The sequence below is a fragment of the Hippopotamus amphibius genome, chromosome 3 (assembly GCF_030028045.1).
Source record: "Hippopotamus amphibius kiboko isolate mHipAmp2 chromosome 3, mHipAmp2.hap2, whole genome shotgun sequence".
NCBI classification, from domain to species: domain Eukaryota; kingdom Metazoa; phylum Chordata; class Mammalia; order Artiodactyla; family Hippopotamidae; genus Hippopotamus; species Hippopotamus amphibius.
Genome location: NC_080188.1, coordinates 134,323,100 through 134,345,582, shown reverse-complemented (window position 1 = coordinate 134,345,582; position 22,483 = coordinate 134,323,100). Strand labels below are relative to the sequence as shown.

General features: G+C 41.4%; 1 protein-coding gene across 4 annotated transcripts in view; it reads right to left on the bottom strand.

The window, feature by feature from the left end:
- The window catches only part of DDR2 (discoidin domain receptor tyrosine kinase 2), a 153,526-nt gene that overhangs the window by 13,621 nt on the left and 117,422 nt on the right, over positions 1-22,483 (bottom strand). For 3 of the 4 annotated variants that reach the window (XM_057727735.1, XM_057727734.1, XM_057727733.1), the window contains 11 exons: positions 21,759-21,990; positions 21,289-21,436; positions 20,775-20,880; positions 16,626-16,809; positions 11,785-12,028; positions 9,679-9,741; positions 8,714-8,844; positions 5,408-5,666; positions 3,823-4,046; positions 2,468-2,595; positions 211-402 (listed from right to left, as the gene is read on the bottom strand). In XM_057727735.1, coding sequence (XP_057583718.1) covers positions 211-402; positions 2,468-2,595; positions 3,823-4,046; positions 5,408-5,666; positions 8,714-8,844; positions 9,679-9,741; positions 11,785-12,028; positions 16,626-16,809; positions 20,775-20,880; positions 21,289-21,436; positions 21,759-21,990 — 1,911 coding nt within the window. The remainder of the gene's footprint in view (positions 1-210; positions 403-2,467; positions 2,596-3,822; positions 4,047-5,407; positions 5,667-8,713; positions 8,845-9,678; positions 9,742-11,784; positions 12,029-16,625; positions 16,810-20,774; positions 20,881-21,288; positions 21,437-21,758; positions 21,991-22,483) is intronic. The other variant, XM_057727736.1, reaches the window with a different exon arrangement.

The following is a 22,483-nucleotide window of genomic DNA, read 5'->3' as shown; positions in this document are numbered from 1 at the left end:
CTCGGGTTCCAACCTCAACATCCCTTCTCTATTCTTCACTTACCTCTTTGCTTTCCTCAAAGGGCAGCTGCTCTATTATTTCTGGCACACTAACCTCCTCCCCCGCCATCCCAGAACAATGATGAACTTTAGGGCCCACTGCTTCCCATCTTCAGATTCCAGTTTAGTCTCATGAACAGAGAGAAGAGATGGAAGACCCATCGTATTTACCTGACAGTTGGTATGTTGCTGGAGGAAGAACTGGGGGGTTCATGGCGGGAAAGAAATTGATTGAGATCTCCATTCTCCATGTACTCAGTGATCATGCAGAGGGGATCGTCGGTGATACACACAGCTAAGAGACGGATGATGTTTGGGTCTTTGAGCCGGGACATGATCTTTATCTCCTTAAGGAAATCATTCCTTTGGAGGACACAGACACAGATAAACCCAGAGGTTGCCAAAGTTAGAATCAAGAGGAGGAAGAAGACACAGCAAAGTCTAGTCCTGCCCATTTTACTGAGTCCTGTTTCCCTTTGGATAACCTTTGAGAGAACAGAGAAATTGGTACCTGGAAACTGTCTCATTCTACTCATCCTGGAATATGATGCACCCTTATTCAACCGTAATTTGGGGGGAGCATGGACCATGACATTCACATTTGCATCCCTAGTATCCAACAAAAGGCCTGCCACATAGAAAGTGATTAATTATTTGCTAAATCAAATATATGTTGCTAAAAACTACTCTTAAAAATAAAACCTTCAACTGAAAATCATATCTTAAGGCCCTGGGGTCTTTACCTTTTTTAAGAACCGTGGAGTCACTCTATAAATAAAGCAAAGGCACTTTTTATAAAGTGAATAACCACCCTCTGGTTTATCTGATAATTTTTAATTTTCTCGTAGTGGTTTCTTTTAATGCAGGGTGCACCAGCAGTCAGTCACAACACACATTTAGCAGCCTGTTCAAAACATAGCTTTTTAAAGTTCATGGTGGTAATGCAGGGTCATTTCACAAGAAGTTCTCCTTTGGCCAAAACTAATAGAGTAGACAGTGACAACAACCCTTGAGTCACAAAGTGGGCTAGAACCTTCCCAGTAGCAATATTTGGGAGAGACCACTAACCCACATTCTCAGAACTATTGAAGCAGACCTGTTATAAGTCTCCTGTGAGTCTTCTAGGAATCCTGGACTGGGATTCATACTATGTCAATATAAAATCCTTGGAATCAATGTGGTCATTGATTTCAAAGCAACACCTCTCCTCTTTCATTCCCTCTTCAGTCTCAAACCAGGGGGGGTCCACAGCTTGGGAGGGCCCAGAGTCTAAGCCACCCATCATGGCTAAATTGGAGCAGGCACAGGTGGGACACCAAACCTCACCAAAAAAACGATGGGCAAAGGCTTTGTCATATCCCATAGTTTTTTTCTTTCTTCTTGCCACCTTCTCCAATTACGTGCTAAGACTAACATTAGGAATATGCTTTCTCTCTATGGGACTCAGAGACTGTCCACTTTTCATTCACATAAGTATCCTTAAGGTTGAAATTCTCACAGTTAAAATTCCAAAACCTCCATAGTTCTGTTCCCTTGCCTTTCTTTCTTCTTCATTCTACATCCTGTCAATTGCAAGACTTTTAATAAAACTATCACCATTCTTAGAATTTATGATAATTTGAGGAATAAGGATCATAAACTTTCTCTAAATTTGAATATCAGTGAGACAAATGAAGCCAACACAAATGGGAAAATGCATATGTTACCCAGATGTGCAGATTTCTCTGAGACACACACAACCAGCTTTCAACCAGCATGCCTCTCTGGGTGAGGATTAACTCACCATTACTGTAATGGAAAGGCTGTCAGACAACACAGTGTGGCTGGAAACTGCAATTTATGTAGTAAAGGATCCAAGAGATTATTAGCCAGTTTGGAAAACTGCTAAAAGACAGTGGATCCTTTTGCTTTGAGGTCCACGGACACTTTTCCAAGTAGAGGTAGCTTCTCATTTGGGGGATTGCTGGACATAGAAGAAAAGGAGCATAAAAGAGAAAAAAAGGGATGAGAAAGTAAACAGAGATGTGAGGAAAAAAGGAGAATGGGAGAAGCGTAGCAAGAAAGATGTATGTGATTGTGAAAAGTCTGCAAGGGGAGGTAATAACATTCAGGAGTGTCTGTGTATAATGATTGAAGAGGTACATATTCAGACTTTTTTGTATGTTGGGTCATAGAGTGCTGTGCAAAGAGGGTTAGGGAGTAAATATATAGCAGATCCAACAGAAAATGTACATTTGGTTTTGAGAGAGATGAGAATAAAGATGAGTACTACTGACCCATCAGAAAAATAAAGCACAACAATGGAAATGTGAGGCAGCTCACAGACCTGCCCATCTCAAAAGAAACAAACTGCTCAGAAGTTTCCAGGAGTGTTCCTGATCCTGAAGATGAAACACACAAAGGAAAATTCAAAATGCAGACCACAGACCTGGCATTCTTGTTGGCATCTGCGCGGAGCATTTTCACGGCCACCAGGACAGGCTGGTTGGCACTGACATCTAGGGCAAAATCTTTGTCTTTGAATTTTTCCATTCCCTCCACTTCACAGAGATGAACCTAGACAAAAGTCATCTAGTCTCAGCATCATCATTTCTCCTGAAGATGTCTCAGTACTCTTGCTGGGCATTTCCTGGAGATAAACTAACTCTTACAACTCAGGCAAAATAATCAAAAGACCGATAAGAAGATACGTGTAATACATCTTTGACTCAAATAACTGATTTCAAAAAATGGTAAGGTTCCCAGCTAATACGATATGTTACTGCTTTAAAAAAGAAATATACATTGATTGGAACATTAAATATGTGAATAAATCTATAACATAGTATTTTATTACAGCATAGCCCACTGTAAAATGTCATTCGGCATAAAAGTTTGAACTTTGATTCAGGGAAGTTTAGTTAAGGTATCGTGCAAAACATAAGGCAATTTCCTCTCTAAGGTAATACCTTGTATGGGATTAGCATTATCAGGAAACTCTATGTATTAGTAAGAGTGTAACAAGCCTGCATTTTCAACCCAGGAGACAGAATGTGTGCATATAACACCACAAACAGATGCCGTGGACCCTTCTACCTCCACTGCCACCAAACCTCCCAGAGTTAAAGCATGCCACCCATACTGGAAACCAATAGCATATTCTTAGGAAACCAAGTTACATTTGGAGTTTACATGGCGGTGTTTAAGAGCTTCTGTTGTCACTTAAATCATTGTTTTGAGTTCTCAGAAGGCTCATGTGACTGATGTAAGAGTGAGAAGTCAAATATTACATGCATCACTCTGAGGGCAATTGAGAAGAGTGTTCCTCCTTATCTTGGTTAGTGATTCATTCCCTAGTGGCTGATTCTGGGACCAAAGGCAGGGGCGAGGTTGTTTTTTAGCATTTTGCGTGTAACTCCCATTAAAAGGGAAAAACAAAGTGGCTATCCAATAGCAGGATGTTCTTGGACAGTTTATAAACGATGATCACATCTTATGGGTCCCCACCCTCTGTAACCTATTGTAAAAAAATTTGAAAATATCGAATGTTTCTTCAGGATAGCTAAGTCTAGTGACATTTCTGCTTTAAAAACTCTTATATAGAAATCAGAATTCCCAGGAATTCCACAGCTATTTGACAAAGATGAGGCTGACCCAATACTAATCTTCTAGAGGACAATGCAAGAAGAGAGACATTCGGTGTGAATCCACGTTGGACAGGACACTGCTCTACTGACCATTTTTATTCAATCACTTCCTTTGAACTACCAAGGATGGGAGGACCCACTCAAAAAATCAGCTCACCTCTCCAAACTGGCCTTCTCCCAGCTTCTCCTTGAAAGTTAAGAGTTTCCTGGGGAACTCTTCCACAGCCACATCTTTTCCTGAGAGCAGGTCCATGGTAACGGCAGGCACAGAGTAGGTGTTGCCTCCGGTCACGCCCTGGAGGTTCACAATGTCAGCCTCTGCGTAGTGGGGCACACCCTCAGGCCCACTGGGCTGGACTGGCTTCACAATGCCACTGCAGCCTGGGAAGACAAGGGCAATGGGTCTCATTCCAAGGGGCATCGTTGGAGATCTCTTCAAGAAAGAAGATCTGAGCGGAGGGCTAAAACACGCTGCCTAAAGAGCCTAACCAATGCCATGACATTCTCACTCGGGGAGTGGTTCCTCTGGAGACTCTTTCTTGTGGCCTCCAGAATGCACGCACCGTGTTATCTCTCATCCTTCTCCTCATACTACATGATCATTAACGACCTCCTTGGCTAATCTCGTGGAATGGTGGTGAAGCTCCAGGAAGGCTCGCTATACCAGTTAGGGTGGGAGTATTAAAGTTTTAGGATTGAAGGCATATTTCCTTAATTTTAAGATATAAAAACTGATTTTAATAACCTATTTTAGGGATTAAAAGCTTTGAATAAATTTGTATGAACTAGCTTAAGACACATCTTAACTCTAAAAAACATTAAAATACGACAGGGGATGTTTTAGACTTCAGAAAATAGGTAAATTACTTTGGTTCAGCCTAGGAAATACATTACATCCCTATTCTTGGTGTCTCTGTAAAATTCCCACAGTTCAGTATGCTCCTTCTATGTTTGCTGTCCACTGAGTGATAAATACATATTAGTTTCCTTTCTTCCTTTGGAAGGACTACCCTGAAAAGCCTCTACTCTCGCGGTGAGTCCTGCTACTTCTTCAATCACCTCTCTCCTGAACACCATCAGTCCTCTTCCACTGACTGGGGTCACTCCTCAGTTGCTGACATTATGGAAAAAAAGCTGCTCTGAGCCTCAGCAATGACCCCAGCATCCCCTCTGATGTCACTCTGAAGCCCTTTTAAAAAACATTGGGATGTGAATCAATTGGCACTGTTTTACCGAAGCAATGCTTTTATTTAGAAAGGGCAAGAAATATTTACTCTTGTAATAAAATCTTGTATTAGTCAAGTAAATTTTCACCAAGGAGAAATGAACAAAAGTTAAATAACTCAATTATCTAGGTGACTAAACACTGGGAATTCTAGGATGTCTTTAGCTCCAAGTGAAATTCTAGTCCTGAATTTACCTCTATTGGTGTTTGATATTGGGTGAGTACCTTATCTGGGCCTTCTCACTTTCCTCCTATGAAAAATGAGGAGGTTGTACTAGTTGGACTGCTTAGGTTCTTCTGGTGTTAACACCTTAGCAACACATTTTATTTATTTTCTTCTACTGACATGTGGGTCCCTCCAAACATCTGCTATGTGCAGTAGCAAAGGAGAGATGCTTAGATTCCACTAAGAGCTGCTGCAGACCAAATCTAGAAAGACAGTGTGGACTTCCCAGGAGAAGGCGGACTTCTCTAGGCTAAAACTAGACTTGGTTGAGAAGAAGCAATAGTGTCACACCTTCATAAATCGTGTCCCTCAATTCTCTGCCCACTATTTCATCTTCACCTGACTCTTCCTCCCCTGGAGCAAATTCTGGGAGTTTCCGTATCAGCCTGGACGGCTCCTGGTAGTCAGGGCGAAGCGGAAAGATGCGATCGTAAGTGGAGCTGGACTCCTGCTCGCTTGGTGATGAGGAGCGGTTATTATTGAACATGCTGGACTCGCTTGGCAGGGAAAGGCTGACTGTCATTTCATCATCCAGCATCCTCCGGGAAGCCTGAAAGAGGACAGCGAAGAAAGCCATGTTGGCACAAAAGGGATCATCACTCCCTCCTCTTCTTAAACCCAGCCCTTCCACTCAGATGAAAATAACTCTTCAATGCTCAAACTCCAGAAGCAGTGCAAATGACAGGGATGCAGTCTGGTTCCACAAATGCCTGTGTTGTAGAATCTTAGAATCATCTTTCATTTCTTCAAGGCAGAATCTGACTTCCAAATTTCCGCACTGCCCACATTCATTAACTTCCATTGAAGCACTTATAAGCATTATTCACGTGACACCATAAGAACCTATCAGTACCCAAAGAATGTCTCAGTCTTAGAGTTTTCAATGTTCTATTAAATAATGGGTTTTCCTGACACCATTCAACTGGTTGATTTTGTGTAGGCATAGATTACAATGCTCATTAACACAACAAATGTGCTGTAAAATGATGAAGCTGTAGTTCACCTGACCACTCTGGCATTGTAGGTTAGGGTAATACCCTCTTGCCCCCGCAGTTTTTACTAACCAAAAATCAAATGGCTATAAAATAGGAAAGGAAAGCCTTGGGTGCTAGGGATACTGAGAGGAATTATATGTAACACAGGAATAAGAAGAATGAAACAGCTAATTGTTCTGGCGTTCTAGCTAATATGACCTGCCTGCTCCTTCAAAAGAAAAACCCCATAATCTAAATATATGTGACTATTTGGATTTAAACACATGAAATGTTCTACTCCAACAAACACACTTTGGGTGCTCAATGGAGAAACTTAGATGTCTGCTCCACACCCTAGACTGGGTCCTTTGTTGCAGTAATATCCTTAGTCCCGAGCATGGAGCCCAGCATATAGTAGGCACTCAATAAACATGGGTTGACTCTCTCAAAGAGAGGATTCTGAGGACACCATCGTGTCCTGTATCCTGCAGATAATGCTATAGCATAAGGGTATTTCAAGTAATGTATATGGAATACGTGTGTATGCTTTAGGGTCTCCTACAAAAAAATTCTTTCCCCCAAAAGAAATCCTATGTCATTCCAGAGCATCTTGAGTTATCTTACTCAGGATGTACAGGGATAGAAAGAATTTCTTGAAGGACCAAGTTAAATATTCAAGGGCAAAATTTTTGTTCTCCCTTTTATCTGGAGAGTCTCCAATCCAAAATTCTTCCCCCAGCCCATGAATATATTCTAGTAGGACTCAGAAGAAACACTCAGAGAAGAGTGGTAAATTCTGGCTCAAATAAAGAGAAAAACAGCTCACAGAGTAGAGAACATAGACTCTTCCCCCTCAACTAAAATGCAGTCACAACAGACTGTGCAATAAGAACACAGCTCCAAGCTGTCCCATGAACCTTCAGACCCACCAGCTTCTACCACCACCACACTTTGCAACCCCTCTCCCTGAAATTTAGATACCCAGTGTGTTCCAGCATTCTAAAAGATGAGAGGTTTTGATGTTGCCTCATCATGCCAGTGGGTAAGTTCTCTGTGGATTCTGCCTTTCAGCCTGCAGTCACTATTTATGGATTGAAAGCTTTAATTTAGTCTAAGTATTTTCAGACTAATGATAGAAGTCTCTGTGGGAAGCAAAGAGATCTTCTCTTCTGTGAAATATTCCTGCCTAAAGACTTTAAAATAAACCTCAGTCACCTCAGAACTTGAATGTGCAACAGATCAGAAGGAATTGCAGGCTATTTCTCTGGGTCATTCCCCTCACGTCTCTGATTTCAGCCCCTTCCTTTTGTCCTACCCACAAAAAGTTCAGAAGGTTCCAGTCCATTCCCCTCTTCTGGTATGTACTCCACACAGGCACTGGTCTCCTCTGAGAGCCCACCTCCAAACACATAGGCTATAAACACAATCAGGCTATGCCCTCCCTCCTGTTCCCTGCCCTCGACGGGCACCGCAAAGCCTCACAGCCCAGAGTATCTCCGACCTCTCGCAGTCCACATCCATCTGAGCTCATTGACCAGGGATGATGTCCGTGGCCAAAGGTAGAAACACTTTATCATCAGCAAAGCCCAAGAGTATCACACACTTAGCAGCAGTGCCCAGAGTTGCTATCTGGCCTAAGAAACCAAGAAAAGTCATAGCTATTCCATCTATGGTGGAATGCATATATTTTAGAAGAAAAGAAGTCAACAAATTTCAAGACTGACAATTGGAACGAGCATATAAAACTGTATGACCTTGAGCATATCACATTTTCCCATCAGAAAAACAGTTAACTGTAACTACTATGCCCAACTCACCATCATTCAGTGAGGTTCAAGTAAAATCATAGAAAAGTCTTTGTAGACTGTAAAGTGTTAGACAAATGTAATAGAAATTATACAGATCATTTGGCCTGGACAAAATGAATCTGAGGAGGCACTCAGAAGGATGCACAACCGTAACTTTCTCTTTTGGGGGCCGTACCACACAGCATGCAGGATCCTAGCTCCCCCACCAGGGTTCAAACCTGGGCCCCCTGCAGTGGAAACTCGCAGTCCTAACCACTGGACTGCCAGGCAATTTCCAACCATACAAGTACAAAAAGAAGTAGTAATAGAATTGTGAGAAACTTCGCTTGGATATTAATGAAGTTGAATGTTTTTCTATACACACACACACCCCAAAAAACAAACAAGCAAGCAGTGAAAAAAAAAAAACCAGAAGGAACAGCATTATCAGAAATTTTAGCTAGGTATCAGTTGTGCATCAGAATTACTTGTTAATTTTTTTTTAAGTACAGATGGCTGCACTCCCCTGGAAACCCAGTGAATCAGAATCTTCCAGGGAGAGGCCTAAGTTGAGATTCAATGTGTTGGGAAGAGTTTTGTGAGTTCTGTACGGGGGGTTTCAAAATCTCCATTCTAAAAATGAGAAAATGGACTTAGCTTATTCTTTTCTGATTCCTTTCAGCCCAAGCTTCTCCATTCCTGCGCCTCTTGGTAGCCTCAGTTAACTCTCAAACCATTTATATAATTTTGTAATTTGACTTTTACTCCTAGGGTAACAGCAGCACAAGAAAGGATGGAGCAGCTTCCTATCCAGTGATTGTCCCGCACTTCCTCACCTTCTCCAGCATTTTCTGCCAGAACTGCCTCCAAAGGATGATGACAATGATGGCCAGAAGGATGAAGATGATGGCCACCAAGCAGCCAATAAGAATTCGAGTGTTGCTGTCATCGACTTTAAGCATTGGATCTGTAGCCAGGAAAAGGAAGACAAACAATATTATCATCTGATGGGGAAAGGAAAACCATGAGGGGTTGGACTAGAGATAAGGAGGCAGAATCTGTCCCTTCGGGATAATTCCACAAGATGCCACCCGATCGCTCAGCCTTGCTACTCTTGTGTTACTTTGCTCCCATATCCTACAGTCCTCATCCATGGGACAGTAACACTTCCTTCTCATGTATTAGACTGAGTAATGGAGAGTTTTTCCATTCTTCCCAAAATTTTGCTCCTTTATACCATGGCTTGGGTCTACTGGCCCCTAATCACACCTCATGAAAAACATGTGAAGAATCAGTTTCGCTCTGCATTCTTTGAGACATGTCAAGGTAGCTGACAGTCCTCTTTGGAGATGCTTGACCATGTGTTCCCCAGATTGCTGACTTATACAGCCAGTGACTGTCTGAAGCAATGGATACACTTTCCCAAATTTCTCTCCAACTGGGGAGAGTAGCTTTTTGTTCCACAGACTTCCATTCATTCACTGTGATCCCTACAATGGGTCTCACCTAGAAATATCCCTTTTCCTGTTTTTGCTCCAAGCCTTCCCAAACTTCCAAGAAGCAGTTGGAACAACTCCAGACTCTGCCTCAGCTGAAGAATCACATGAACCAACAGGGAAGAGAGTGAGTTTGGGCCCTTAACTTTAGAGTTGGCCTGTCCTATCTTTCCAGAGTTACTCTTCATTCAAAGCCACCTGGTATCAAGCCTCCTAACACAATTAGGCCTTTGGAAATCTCCACCCTTCTTCATCCTCCAGGAGGTCCACTGAACTTAATGTTTATAACCAAGAGTCACACATACCATAGGTTGTGGGTACCACAGGTGGTGTGGGCAGGGCTCCAGAGTTGTTGTACATTGCAGCATCTGTTATAGAACACGGATGAGTCAGAGCTGGGGAGAAGCAGCTCCATAGTGGTTTTTCTGAAGGCAGGCTCTAAGCTAGCACTTTGTGAAATACATTTACTGGGCTGCTACCAGCCTTTCTTAGAAATGAAATCATATAATATATTAAATAAAAAATATCACCATTTATCTAAACAGTAAGGGCAACTTTTCTTTTGTAAAAATTTTGTCTCAGGTATTACCTACTAAGCGTCATGGTACAAAAAAGTTAAAGAGAGCGTGATCAGAGGGCTGTGACCAGACATTATCACAAAGCATGCACAGGAAGTGAGACCCAAATTCAGCAAAATGTAGAGAGAATACAATGGATAAGTAGACATAGGACAGACATAGTGCTAAGATTCTCTCTCCCTTCAAGGAAATTCAATTGTTTTACAAAATAATTTTCGCTATGCTTCATTGTCCTAGCTCTTTAACTTATAAATTAAGCCTTCATCCTTATAAATAAATTAGAGTATCTTTTACAGTAATGTTGAAGCTTCTAAGACTAGATCCCAAAAGTGTATTTGGCAGATTGATACTGGTAACTCATTTTTCCCTCTGACTTTTCTAATCAAGGGGGTCAAGAATTAGAAAACACAAGAGACCACAGGAGTCAAAAACTATAGTCCATACCTATAATTAGCCACAACAAGTTAAGGTTTTTTTAACACACCTCTAAAATTGTGTCCTTTTTAATGTTAATGAGGATGAAAAACAAAATAAAATCTATTAGATACCATTGGCTAGGGCATTGACTCATTACTCTGGAAATTGATGAAAAAATTAATCATGTATCCTGCCCTTCCAACGTGAACTGTATTTCAGGGTTAACAACCGTGTGGGAAATAGTTCTCCTATTCAGAAGAAATTCAGCTGATAAATGCAGAAGGAATAAAAGAATTAGAAAATCACCACTTAGCAACTCCTAATGAAATAATTTAAGCAGTGGTCATCAATGGAGGATAAAACCTAAGGAGAAAGTTCATTGGGAACTTTTCTATGAAACGATAACCACCTGAGCCCAGAGATCAATCTTAGCATCACTAAAAGTAAAAGATTCTAACATAACATCCCCTCGATGAGATTCAATACAAAGTACACAGCACTATCTATGAAAAGTCCTTGGCAAAAATAAATATTGAATTTGAATCAAATTCGCCTGTAGATATAACCTCCAGTCTACGGGATGACAGAGGATAGAAGCTACAGTAAAATGACACCACAGAAAGGAATAAGCCAAATCAGAATGGAATTTTTAGAAAAACTGACTGTTTTAGGTTAAAAGAGATACCACCTAGTGATATAATAAAGGAAATACACCAAGAGGGGCTTATTAGTTGGACCCTAATCCAATCAAGCCGACTATAGTAAGACATGATTAGACAACCAGGGATACTTGAATGTGGACTGGCTATTGTATGACATTAAGGAATTACTTATTAATAAGTGTTGTTGGGTGTTATAATGGCATTATTATGATGATAATGGGTTATTTTCTCAGGTGTATTCTAAAATATTAGTAGTGAAATCAAACAATGTCTCAGATTTGCTTCAAAATACTATAGCAGAAAGGGAAAAATAAATGAAACAAGCATGAAAAGAAAAGTCAATGTTTAGTAAAGTGAAGTGATGGATGGTGGTTCATTGTCCTCTTTACTTTTGTGTATATTTAGACATCTTCCTTTAAATAGTTTAATGGTGCTTAGGTGTGCTTCCCCTTAACTGGCTTGATTTACATAAAGGTTTTAACACATTGTACTCATTTTCTTTAATCCTTTACCTTATATCTCTTTTAGACAAATGTGTGTGAGAGCCAAGCAAACATTCTGTCCACTTCCACATCCTCATCCCTATCCTTCCACAACTAAACTAGTCACAGAAAAGATTCCCTCTATCTACCCCTGAGAAGCCACCTGTACCACCATCCCCCTCTCAAAGACCCGCAGATGAGAAGCTCTGTACACTGCCTTCCTCCTTCACCATCCTACTCCCACTTCCCTAAGGGGCCCCTAAGCTCCCAACCTGATTGGAAGGTGATCTCACTGAACATCATCCAGGTGTCAGCAAAATGGTATTGGCACTTGATGGCACTGGCCATGCGGTGGTGGAGCGGCACCGTGACGAACCGAGCACTGGGGTTGACGTCATCCAGGACAAGGGGGAAGGAGACAGCATTAGGTTCCCATTCATTGGCTTCAGAGCGGAAGTAGCACTGTACCTCCTTAAAAATCTTCACACCTTTAGCAAACATGTTGTTGCAGTGGACCTGGCAGAGAAAGAGGCACATGAGTGACAGGGTGGCCCTGTTGGGTGGCACTGGGGACACAGTACAGCCTAACCCATTAAGATCTTAGACCTGTCAGATTTCTCTGAGCACCACCCTTGGTGAATAATTGGTGCTCTGCAGTACTGCATTCTTCCCGTCTAGGAACCTCACAGTGGCAGTGATGCATCGCTCTGACCTTATAAAACCTGGGCTGCTACCTGCTACCCCAGTCACCTCTATTCAAATGTGCTCGCCGGGCCATCTCACTGCATACTGCTGGGAGTAGTGTCCTCATCTGTTAAATGAGGACTGAACCAGCACCCTCTCAGTTCCTTCCTTGTCCTTAACACTCTCTGCTCTATAACCCTCTAACCACTCCGATCCTCTCAACCACAGTTGATATTTGCCCAGAATCAAGCTATTCTGAACTACTTTCTCCTAGGTACATTCCAACGTCAATACACTTCTTTCAGCCGGTTCAGATGAGAAACCTGAAATAAAACACAATTCAAAACAATTCCATCTTTCTCCTTAGAAATCTCATTTCAACTGTCAGGTATAAGCATTTATCAGCCAGAGACACAAGACTTAATTTCTCTCAATTAAATTCAGTTTCCATAAAGCCATTCAGATGAGAGCATCAAATCTTCCTCACAGATATTTTCTGAGATGAGGAAAGAAGGTCTTTGGGATGGTAGCTTGCACCCTCTTGCCTGCTGCCATGACTCTCTCACCAGGATATTCGTATGGCTTTTAAGAGTCATCAGGAAGGAGGATTCCACAACAGTTCCTCTGTAGCACCTGCTGTGTAATGTCCCTCAAAAATGGAATGTACGTGTTTGTAACTAAGTCAAGTCTTCTCATGGTACTTCGGGAATATTTCCTCTGGCTCAGACCTATGTAGAAAATGGAGCTTTTCTGGTCACTATCCCCTGAATTTAAAGACCTCGTAAGTAGGAAAAGCATCATTGTAATTCTTGGAATATATTTGCTATTCCCATTTTATGTCTTGCTTAAACCCTGAATTGTAACCTTTCAGCTTCAATACCTTTCTCTAGTTTCTGGGTAGTCAATACAAGATTACCATTCAGAATTTATTTTTAGCTGAGGAAGAAGCTACTAGTAATGGTATAGAAATTTAATGACTGATGAAACAGACCAGAGATACTCTAAAAGAATGAAATTATGAAATATTAGAGTGACTGAAGACTTTAAAAATCCTCTAGTCCAGCTCTCTGTGTACTAATGAGGAAACTGGTTCTCCAAAAGTTTTGACCTCCCTGTGGTCAGTCACCATCAGAACAGGGTCTAGAACTGTAGACTTTGGTCCAGTGTTCTTTCCACATCCATGACACACAAAAAGGGGGCAAATTGCCTCAGCTTTTCCATTTGGATTTTCCTCTAAATGTTAATGATGAAAACATGTGTTAATATCATACCTTCCTTGGGATGAATTAAAAAAGTTCCAGTTTATTGAACACAAGTAAATGGAACAAGGCTATGAATAAAATCAAAGAAATACCATCTACAGCTTCAATAGATTTTTCAGATGTTTTGAAATCTGCAAAGTGTTGAATAAGTAGCCTGTGGGGAAGGTAATAATCTCTCCTACAGATGTTTTGGGAATCCTCTTGGAATGCAAATAAATAGCATAGGATTTCATTCCCCTGTGGACTTAACATATTTATGTAATAAATAGAATACATTTAAAATGTGTTTATATATATATTTCAGAATCTCTTACTTTTAATTTATTTTTTCTTGATTTAGCTTACAAAAAATTTTCTGTTTTATATTTTTCCAAAGAATAAGCTCTTAGATTTATGATCATTTCTATAGCTTTCTGGCTTTAATTAATTGGTTTATGGATTTGTCTTTGATGTCGGAATTCAATGTCTAGTTTATTTATTTTATGTCTTCCTTCTTTAATGATGAAGGAAGTATTCAATACCATGAATTTCATTCAGTGTAGCTTTATATGTATCACATTTATTTTGATATATGTAATTTTTCATTTTCTAAATGCTGTATTTTAACTATAATCAGGGCAGGTAGGGAAATGGGCAGTACTTTGCCTAAGAAGCAAAAAACTACTCTCTGGAAGATATCAGTGACCTGAAACTCATCTTTTACTTTTTATTTGTCTCAGAAAAATTGAAATATGATAGACACCTGCTTGGCTTTGAGAGGACTAGCCCTGAGTCAGCTCCTGAGACGTTTCTGGCATCTTCTTAATGCAGAATATGCTTTAGAATAATTTTGATCTGTGATAAACTAGTTAAACAGGAAGGGACTCAGGAAGATTTAAGTCAATTGAGTAAATATTATAACTTTACAGGGACTTTAAAATACATTTTATTATTTGTGGGACTAGAAATTCTCCCAATGATATATAATGAACTTGTACACATGTTCACAGGTACGTATTGGGTATACACATTATTCAGCAATACAAATGAAGTTTTCCTTGAAGCATACATAGTTCTGTTACTGTGTATATTTCCCTCCCCTCCACCCTTAAACCTGTGAAGAATAATGTGTTACACACGACTGCACACATTTTACAACTTCCCAAGAGCCATTCATGAGCGACACTCTGGCAGACTGGGTGTGTGCTGATCCTGCTGTTCTCGTCATTTAATGAACAGCTATTAATCCCACCAGGAGATATTATCATCCTAACATGTGAGAGTGATATAAGAGACATGCATTTTCCTTTTGGCTCCAGGTTTGTGCCAAGAATAACACATTTTTATTTACTGGGAACTCTTAATGATACAAACAGTTTCCCTTCTTCAGGGTCCCATGTCATTCTACATCCCTCCTTTTGCAAATAAATAGTGTCTTCCCCCACTGAGCTGCAAACTGTCCCAAGGTAGGGACTATTTCTTATTCATCTGTTTACCCCAGAATCTAGGATTCAGGTTTAGCATTCAATCTGGTCACTTTTTGCATGGACTTTTCTTCCATTCCTTTCTCTCTGAAACATACTTGGGATTGAGTAAGAGACAAGGAAAAATGATCATCTGAGCTGAGTACCAGGAAACTCGCCATACCAACAGAGATGTCCTCCACCTGTATACCAAGGGTGGGCTCTCCTGAAAGCCCTACCCCAGAGAAAATGGAAATCAGGGCTTAAATTGCCTCCCCAGCTCTTCTCAGGGTCTGCACTTAACTCTCCCCAGAGCACACTGAGTCTGGGCTTTTCCCAGGTCTTTCAGCGTCCATCCAAGTACTCAATGAAATTTACCTACTCATTCTTAATTACTCTGTAATAATAAACTGATAAAATAACTTCTGCTATTGCATTTAAGACATTAACTTTTATTGTTTTACTCCCCCAAAGGTAAAATACTTGCATTTTAATACAGACTTTTGGGTGATGGTATTTTAGCAAAACCAAACCAAACAAAAAAACCAAACAATTTACATTTGAGGCCTTAAAAAAGACTCGGCAACCACCCCACCTCTAGCCTTGAATCTCACTCACTGGATAACCAACTCTTCTGACTGGGCAGAGAGTCATGGAGATCTTACAGAGAAGACAAACTGAAAGCCTGGGCCTGAGGTCTAGAATCCAGATGTTGGCCCAGCCAGGAGTCACAGCAATTCCTCCTGCCTGGCCCCAGTCCTTCTTCAAGTTTCTGTTTATAATCAAGAAAATACTATTATATTTTCAGTGTCTTACTGATCTTCATCATATCCCCTCCTCCTTCTACCCCAGGTGGCAGAGATATTTATAGCTATAAATGGCTAGAGCAGGCAATAAAGGATATCATTTGTTCATCTGCACACATTTATCGCGCCTGCATATATTAAGTGCCAGGTGCTTGGGTACAGAGATCAGAAAGCAGAGTCAATACCCTGGAGGACTTTGAGGTCTAGTAAGAGAACCAGACACATACGCAGATAAATGATAATGGATAAGGAAACAAAGCACTCTGGGAACAGAAGAGTATGGGATTTTCTACCATGATTTCTCAGTACTGGGGGCATGGAGGAAACACTCAGGGGGTGGGAAGTGGCCCGAAATACAAAGCCTGTTCTTTTTCCATTGAGGATCAGAGCTGCAATGAGACACCCTTCCTGACAAGAGTGTGTCCCTTCCCTGCAGAGCGCTGAGCGGGGCTGTGTAATGACTGCCACGGGCTCTCGTCACTTCAGCCTTTGTGGGCCCCTCTCTCCATAAAACAATACGTTGAAATCACATTTTACAACTGTTTTGTTAAAAAGATGAGAGTAACTTTTGACCCTAAAGTTCGTTTCTTTTATTCTGACAGTAAAAGAAGTTAAAACATCTCCACGGGCCTTGCAAGGACCATGGGCCCCAGGCCCTGTGCCCACTTCGCATCACGGACGTGTCCACGCCAGGGTTGAGACAACGACCACCACTGAGAAACATGGACCTAGTCCAACACCCTCATTTACAAATGAAGAAACAAGCCCAGAGAGATGAAGTGACTCATGAAATGCATGTAACTAGTGAGCAGCAGAATATGTATTGGAATCCCACACTGCTGGCACCACCCCAGGGCTCTTTCCAGCGTGCTTTTTCCCCTACATCGTGATTTTGGCTTCCACGCCCAACTCCACTGACCTTCATAGTAGTAAAATTCCTGATGCGGTCAAACTCAAACATGATCTCGATGTAACCATTGGTGGCACTCTCATTTCTCCAGCCCACGTAGTCATAGCCCGGCCACACATGATACTCGTGGGTCTGGGTGAAATCATCCAGGCCAGACACCCCATCAGTCAATTGGCCCAGCCCTTCAGTCATGCTGCTCAAGCCAGGAGAGGAGGATAAGGGAGAGAGGAACCTGGAGTTAATTACATATTCATGGAAGAACTTTAACCCCGTTTCTTCACCCCAGGTTTTGTAAGAGCTGATTATCTTGGAGATTGAAGAATTATGAAAAATCCAATATGTTTTGAGTACTGACTCATTTATCCTGCATCAATGGAGAATTAAGAATTTCATATAAATGAATTTTACAAAATGTTTTATGCTTAACTCTGTAATAGCGAAGCTTTCAAACAATTTTTTATCATTTTCTATGAAAACTTTTGATGATATATTGTATCCTTACCTGTTTGTAAATACTTAACATAATAAGTCTTTATATAATGATTCAATATTAACAAATGCATTTGGCTAATTAATCCATTAACGAGTAAATGAATGAATGCATAGAACGAATGCTGCAATAGATGGTGGCACTTGCTCATCGCTAAGTAAATAGTCCCAGAGCTGGTTGGGAATTTTTCTGACTCTCCTTTGAGTGTGTGCTGTCATTGTTCAGTGAATCAATTCCAGGGAAGCCAGTCATGCCTTCTTCTACCCCACATCTCCAACAATTTAATCTGACATCCAACTAAAGGGGAAAAAAATGTAACCTCTGAACAATTTCAATACTAATTTGTATTTAACTTGAATTACATTTGTGGAATACTAGACTCTTGGAGGAAAATGCATGGATCACATGACAGGCTCAGGCATCGGGTTCAGTTTTATTTTCTAGCTTGGCAACCTTTCCACTTCTGAGTGTGAGGCTTTACTTTGAATGGCTGTGTTTGCCAGAAACCTGACTGCTGGGTGGGATGTATGAGTATTGATGTTAATTTGACTATTTGAAGAATGTAAAGGGATCTTCTTCCTTCTTTTTATGGAGGGACATAACAGGAACCCATTGTGTGGAACTTCTCTCTCCTCAAGCTCTAGAATATATGTCAGGAGTCTCCCAAATGAAGAGATTGGTATATTCACCCTCAAGCAATAATCCATGTGACCCTTGAGGTTACGGGCAGATCAATGTGATGTAAAACTTGTGAATTACAAAAAAAAAAAAAAAAAAAGGATTGAGAGTGATTATGCCAGCCTGACAGGTACTTGTTAAATATATTTGTTCACTGAAAAGTGTTTGGCAAATTATAAAATGTGACTGGCCTTATCCACAGTGACCAGAGCCTCGATCTCCCTTCCAAGGTTTTGCCATCTTTTTCTTCTCTCTACAGATCCGAAGGCTAGGAGAACATAAGTTTACTTGCAATGAATGTATTTCCCATTGTCCCCAGAAAAATAAATCCCCACGAAACTCTTCAGAAAAACAACACAAATTAAAAGCAATGCTTATTTGATTGCTCTTTAATCGAAATTGAATCAATAAGGAAAGAAACATTCCCTGTTTATTTCATATACCTTAGAATTGTTAGAATTTCCACAACAGTATATATTACTTTTAGAATTTTTTTAATTTAAATAAGTATCTTTTGCTACTATGACTATTTATTTCCCGAGAACTTGAATTAGGTAACTTTGTATCTCATCACTCAGCCACACCCCAGCTAGATATCACATAACCTTAATTATTAGGTGGAAGCTGATTGTGTCTAAATCTCTGTGATTGTTTTTTTATCTTTCCTGTGGGGTCCACACAGAGCCATATTTCCAGTTACCTGCCTTATTTCTCTATTTAGATGTCCTGTCAGTCCCTTAAACTTATGTTCCAAACGAATCCATCATCATTCCTTTCTAAACTAAATCTTTAGCTTTCCCATCTCCCATTCAATTACACTTCTCTTCCATATCCACGGAGGGACCCTGGCACGTGACAAACATTTAAAATATGTTTGTTGAATGCATAAATGTCGTCTCCATGGTTTTAGGTGCCTGGGCGATCGTGTTTCAGCTAACTCTTTTTCTCACATTACTGTCTTGTCCCCTGCATCCAATAGCCCCTAAATGAGGATCTGCTTCTCATTCCAACAGTCACCATTATGGCCTGGGTCCTTAATGCTTTTCATGTGACAGAATTTGGAATTAGAAAATGTCCCCCTCATCTCCTCTCTTCCCATTCAAAGCTAACCTTTGGACGCAGCTTGATTCGTCTGTCTAAAGCACAGTGCCCATCACGTTCTTCCCCAGCTTGAAAACTCCTCGGTGACTCACTGTGTGGATGATGTTGATAAGGAAGCACCACTCCTCCTCCTCCCCTCTCCTTCCTAGTCCTGACATTCAGGTTCCTCCCAAAGATGACAAAACCCCCCTGGCCGTGCTTCTCATCCACTGCTTTGCTACATAAGCACGGCCATGGTTAACTAAACGGCCGATCTTTCCCAGACACCCCCCTAAACTGTATGTGCTCGTGGTGCTTGCCCTGCCTAGCATGGCATTTCAAGATTCTTTGCCTGTGAAAGTTCTACCCATCCTTTGGGGTCATTTCAGATTTCAACTCTTCTATTATGTTTTAACTGGTCCTCCAATCAGATAATAACTTACATATATACAGCACTTCACCTCTACAAAATGCTTTCCTTACATATTTTTTTTATCACTTTAGCCTCAGAGTAAACAGAAATAATTTTATGACATGAATCCAGGTTTCACTCCCAATGCTCTGTTTTCTGTCTAGAGCTTCCTTGTTTCTTTGAATCCCAAAGCACTCATAGTTTATCTCCTACTCTTATCCTTGTATCATAATAATTTATACCGTGGTTTAGTTCCCATTCCTAACTGTGAGCTTCTTAAAAGTAGGGTCGATGACTTTATTATATTTGAATCCCTACCAAATTCCTTGCACATAGTAACAGTTGGTTAGCAAAGATTTACTAAGCTAAACTGAATTCAATTGATCTCTGATTTCCTCTGTGCCTTGAGTTTATGGCAGTTGGGTGTGGCTGAGTGAAATGATGCCAAGATAGATTACGTACAAGGGGAAGAACAGTGACTAAGTAGATGGAAAGGAAGTGATTAGTAATAGAAGACTGGGTGAGTCGGGTCTTCACACAGGGCATGGATGCTGGAGGGCAGTAGTTTATTCTTCACTCCTAAAACAACGGAAGTGCTGTAACTCCACACTCCTCTTCCTGAGGCTCACTAATCTCTCTCTCAACCACCAGCAACCTCCATCATCTAGTGCAAATTTCACTATGGTCTGAGCTCTCTGCCAGGCTCAATCTTTGCAGACAAAGATCAATCAAAGAGAGAAAAGTGTTGAAATGGGGTAGAAGAAGAATGGCAAGACTTGGAGTGAAGCGGGATAGGTGGGAACATCTCTTATCCAACTCTAAATTCCTCCTGTATCTGAACATACTTCACCATGGCCCTCCCGTGGTTCATTTCAGGTATTCATTGGTCCTTCTGCTGTTCCCAGTTCTAGCTTGTGCCATAGTCAGCCAATTCTGGTCCTCACCCCTGATTCCTTTTCTCTGCTCCCTTCTACCTACCTCTTCTGCTCCAATTATCATCTCATCCTAGAAACTTTCCTGGTCTATTGTAAGCCTTAATAGTTTCCTTCTTTTCACAATTTCTAAAGCGTTTATATTTATGGGTTCATTCTTTCTAAACATCTTTATCTGTCCAATTTATTACACTTGTAACTTCTATTTTGCTGGCCCTTTGTCTCCATAAGTAGCCTACTTTTGTGTTACACCACATGGCCTGTTTTGAGGGTCAAAAAATATGGCTACCATACTTAGAGCCATACCACAAAGTTTAGCCCTTACTTGGTATAATTTATTGTTTTCCTTGTGGTTACATTGTCTGTCCAAATGAGGCTCTTAGTTCCTCCCAAATGAAGACTACATATTTTACTTTATCTAAATTTATCTCACAATGCCTAATATAAGGACTAAATAAACATTGGCTAGTTGATTGGTCGATTCATTGATTACTGTTCCCAGGCCACGATAAAATATTATTCTCTCCAGGTGGTCATTCTGATGATTAAAGTTTCCCAGCATTTACCTGTACCCAACGGCTCCGTCATAGACAGAATCATTCAGATAAATGATGGAACCTCCCGGCAGCACAAACTGCTGTCCAGCTGGAGCATTGTAAGACACCAAGCCATCTGCCAAAGGAAACACAGATGTGTCAGTGCCTCTGGGAAGGAGATGCACCTGCTGCTCAGACCAACTATCCCAGGGAACTACCTGAGGCTTCAAGAGTGCCATCTTGAGCAGTGTGTCCACCTAGGACTCAATCTGGGTGCACAGGGAGCACTCCTAGGGAGCACTCCTCAGCAGCAGTCAGCAAAGTGACTTGGAATGCAGTATGCCAGGTGTGGGGCCCCAAGCTCTGGGTGGATGAATAACATTCCTTTCTTTACTCTAACCAAGAGGGGATCACTTCTTGCTGATTAGTAATTCCGGTGAAATTCTTGGTGAAAGTAATTTCTCTTTCTGATTTGATTGCCTTTATTTCCCAGGGGTTGGGGTTTTTAATAAGGTCTATAAACTCCCTCTCTCTTGAGACCTACCTAGCCAGACACAGCCATAAAGCTCCACCCTCATGCACACGTTCATGGAGTGATCAGTGACTGGGATAAAGCGGACAAATCTGGCCACAATGGGTGGCTCCAAGTCCTTTAGGAAAATGTCATAGGGGTTACTATTTCCATCCAGCACCTGCAGAGAGACAAGAGAAAGAATGAGGAGATGCTATGAAGTTACACTGACTCTTCTTCATTCCCCAAGTCATTTTCTCTTTGATGGAACCTCTCCTTCTGATTCAAGGAGCAGAATGTATCCACTCAGCTTTCTCAGCAGCCTCAATATACCTATCTGTGACCCCCACCCCACCCTCCTTCATCTTGGGTCACACATTTACAAAGGCATCCCAGGTCTGCAGAAACACATACCTACATAGACAACCTGTATACTTCCTCTTCTAACCTAAATCAAAATATGGTCCCAGACACCCCAGGATCTGGATGTCTCTTCTTCTTACCTGTTTCCCGTGGCGGTTCCGCCAAGAGATCCAGCGAGTGCCATCCCGACTGTAATTGATCTTGTACATGGGGGCAAACTCAATGCCATGGCCTCCTGCATGGCGCCCTTGGGTCCCCACCAGAGTGATAAAGTGCAGGGTGTGCAAGTCAATCTGCAGAAACTCCTTCAGGTCATCAGGTTCCACTGGAATCTCAGGACACCAGGCTCCGTCCCCTTCTTCTGAGTCCAGCCTGGATTGATGAGGATTGTTGGGGAGGAAGGAACCAGGAAACCACAGAGTTATTTACCCATCCCCAGCAAGCAGATTCCTGGTCCTGAAGGGAGAGCAGGCTGGGAGTCCAGTCCAGGTGGACTTTTGGGGCTCTCCCTACCAGTCTGACTGTCACCACAGTACCCACGTGTGGTCAGTTACTTCTCCCTGGGGCACTGTAAAACCCAGAAAGACAGTCACCACCAGGGAGCTAGAGGCCTTCAGATGACATGGACCCTTTATTTCCCATCCTGATGTAGAGATCTCAAGGGAGGTCCAGTGCAATGCAACCCTTCCTCCCCTCTGTTCCCCATTGAGTCATTTTACCATCCCATCCCCCCATTTTTAGTCTCAGCATAACAAAGCTAGCCACTCCTTGCCTGGATATGAAGTTATAGGAGTGGGGAGGGAGGAATCATAAGATTTCCAGCGTGGGTTGCGTAATGCAGTGGAATTTTAACCAGCAGGGCGAG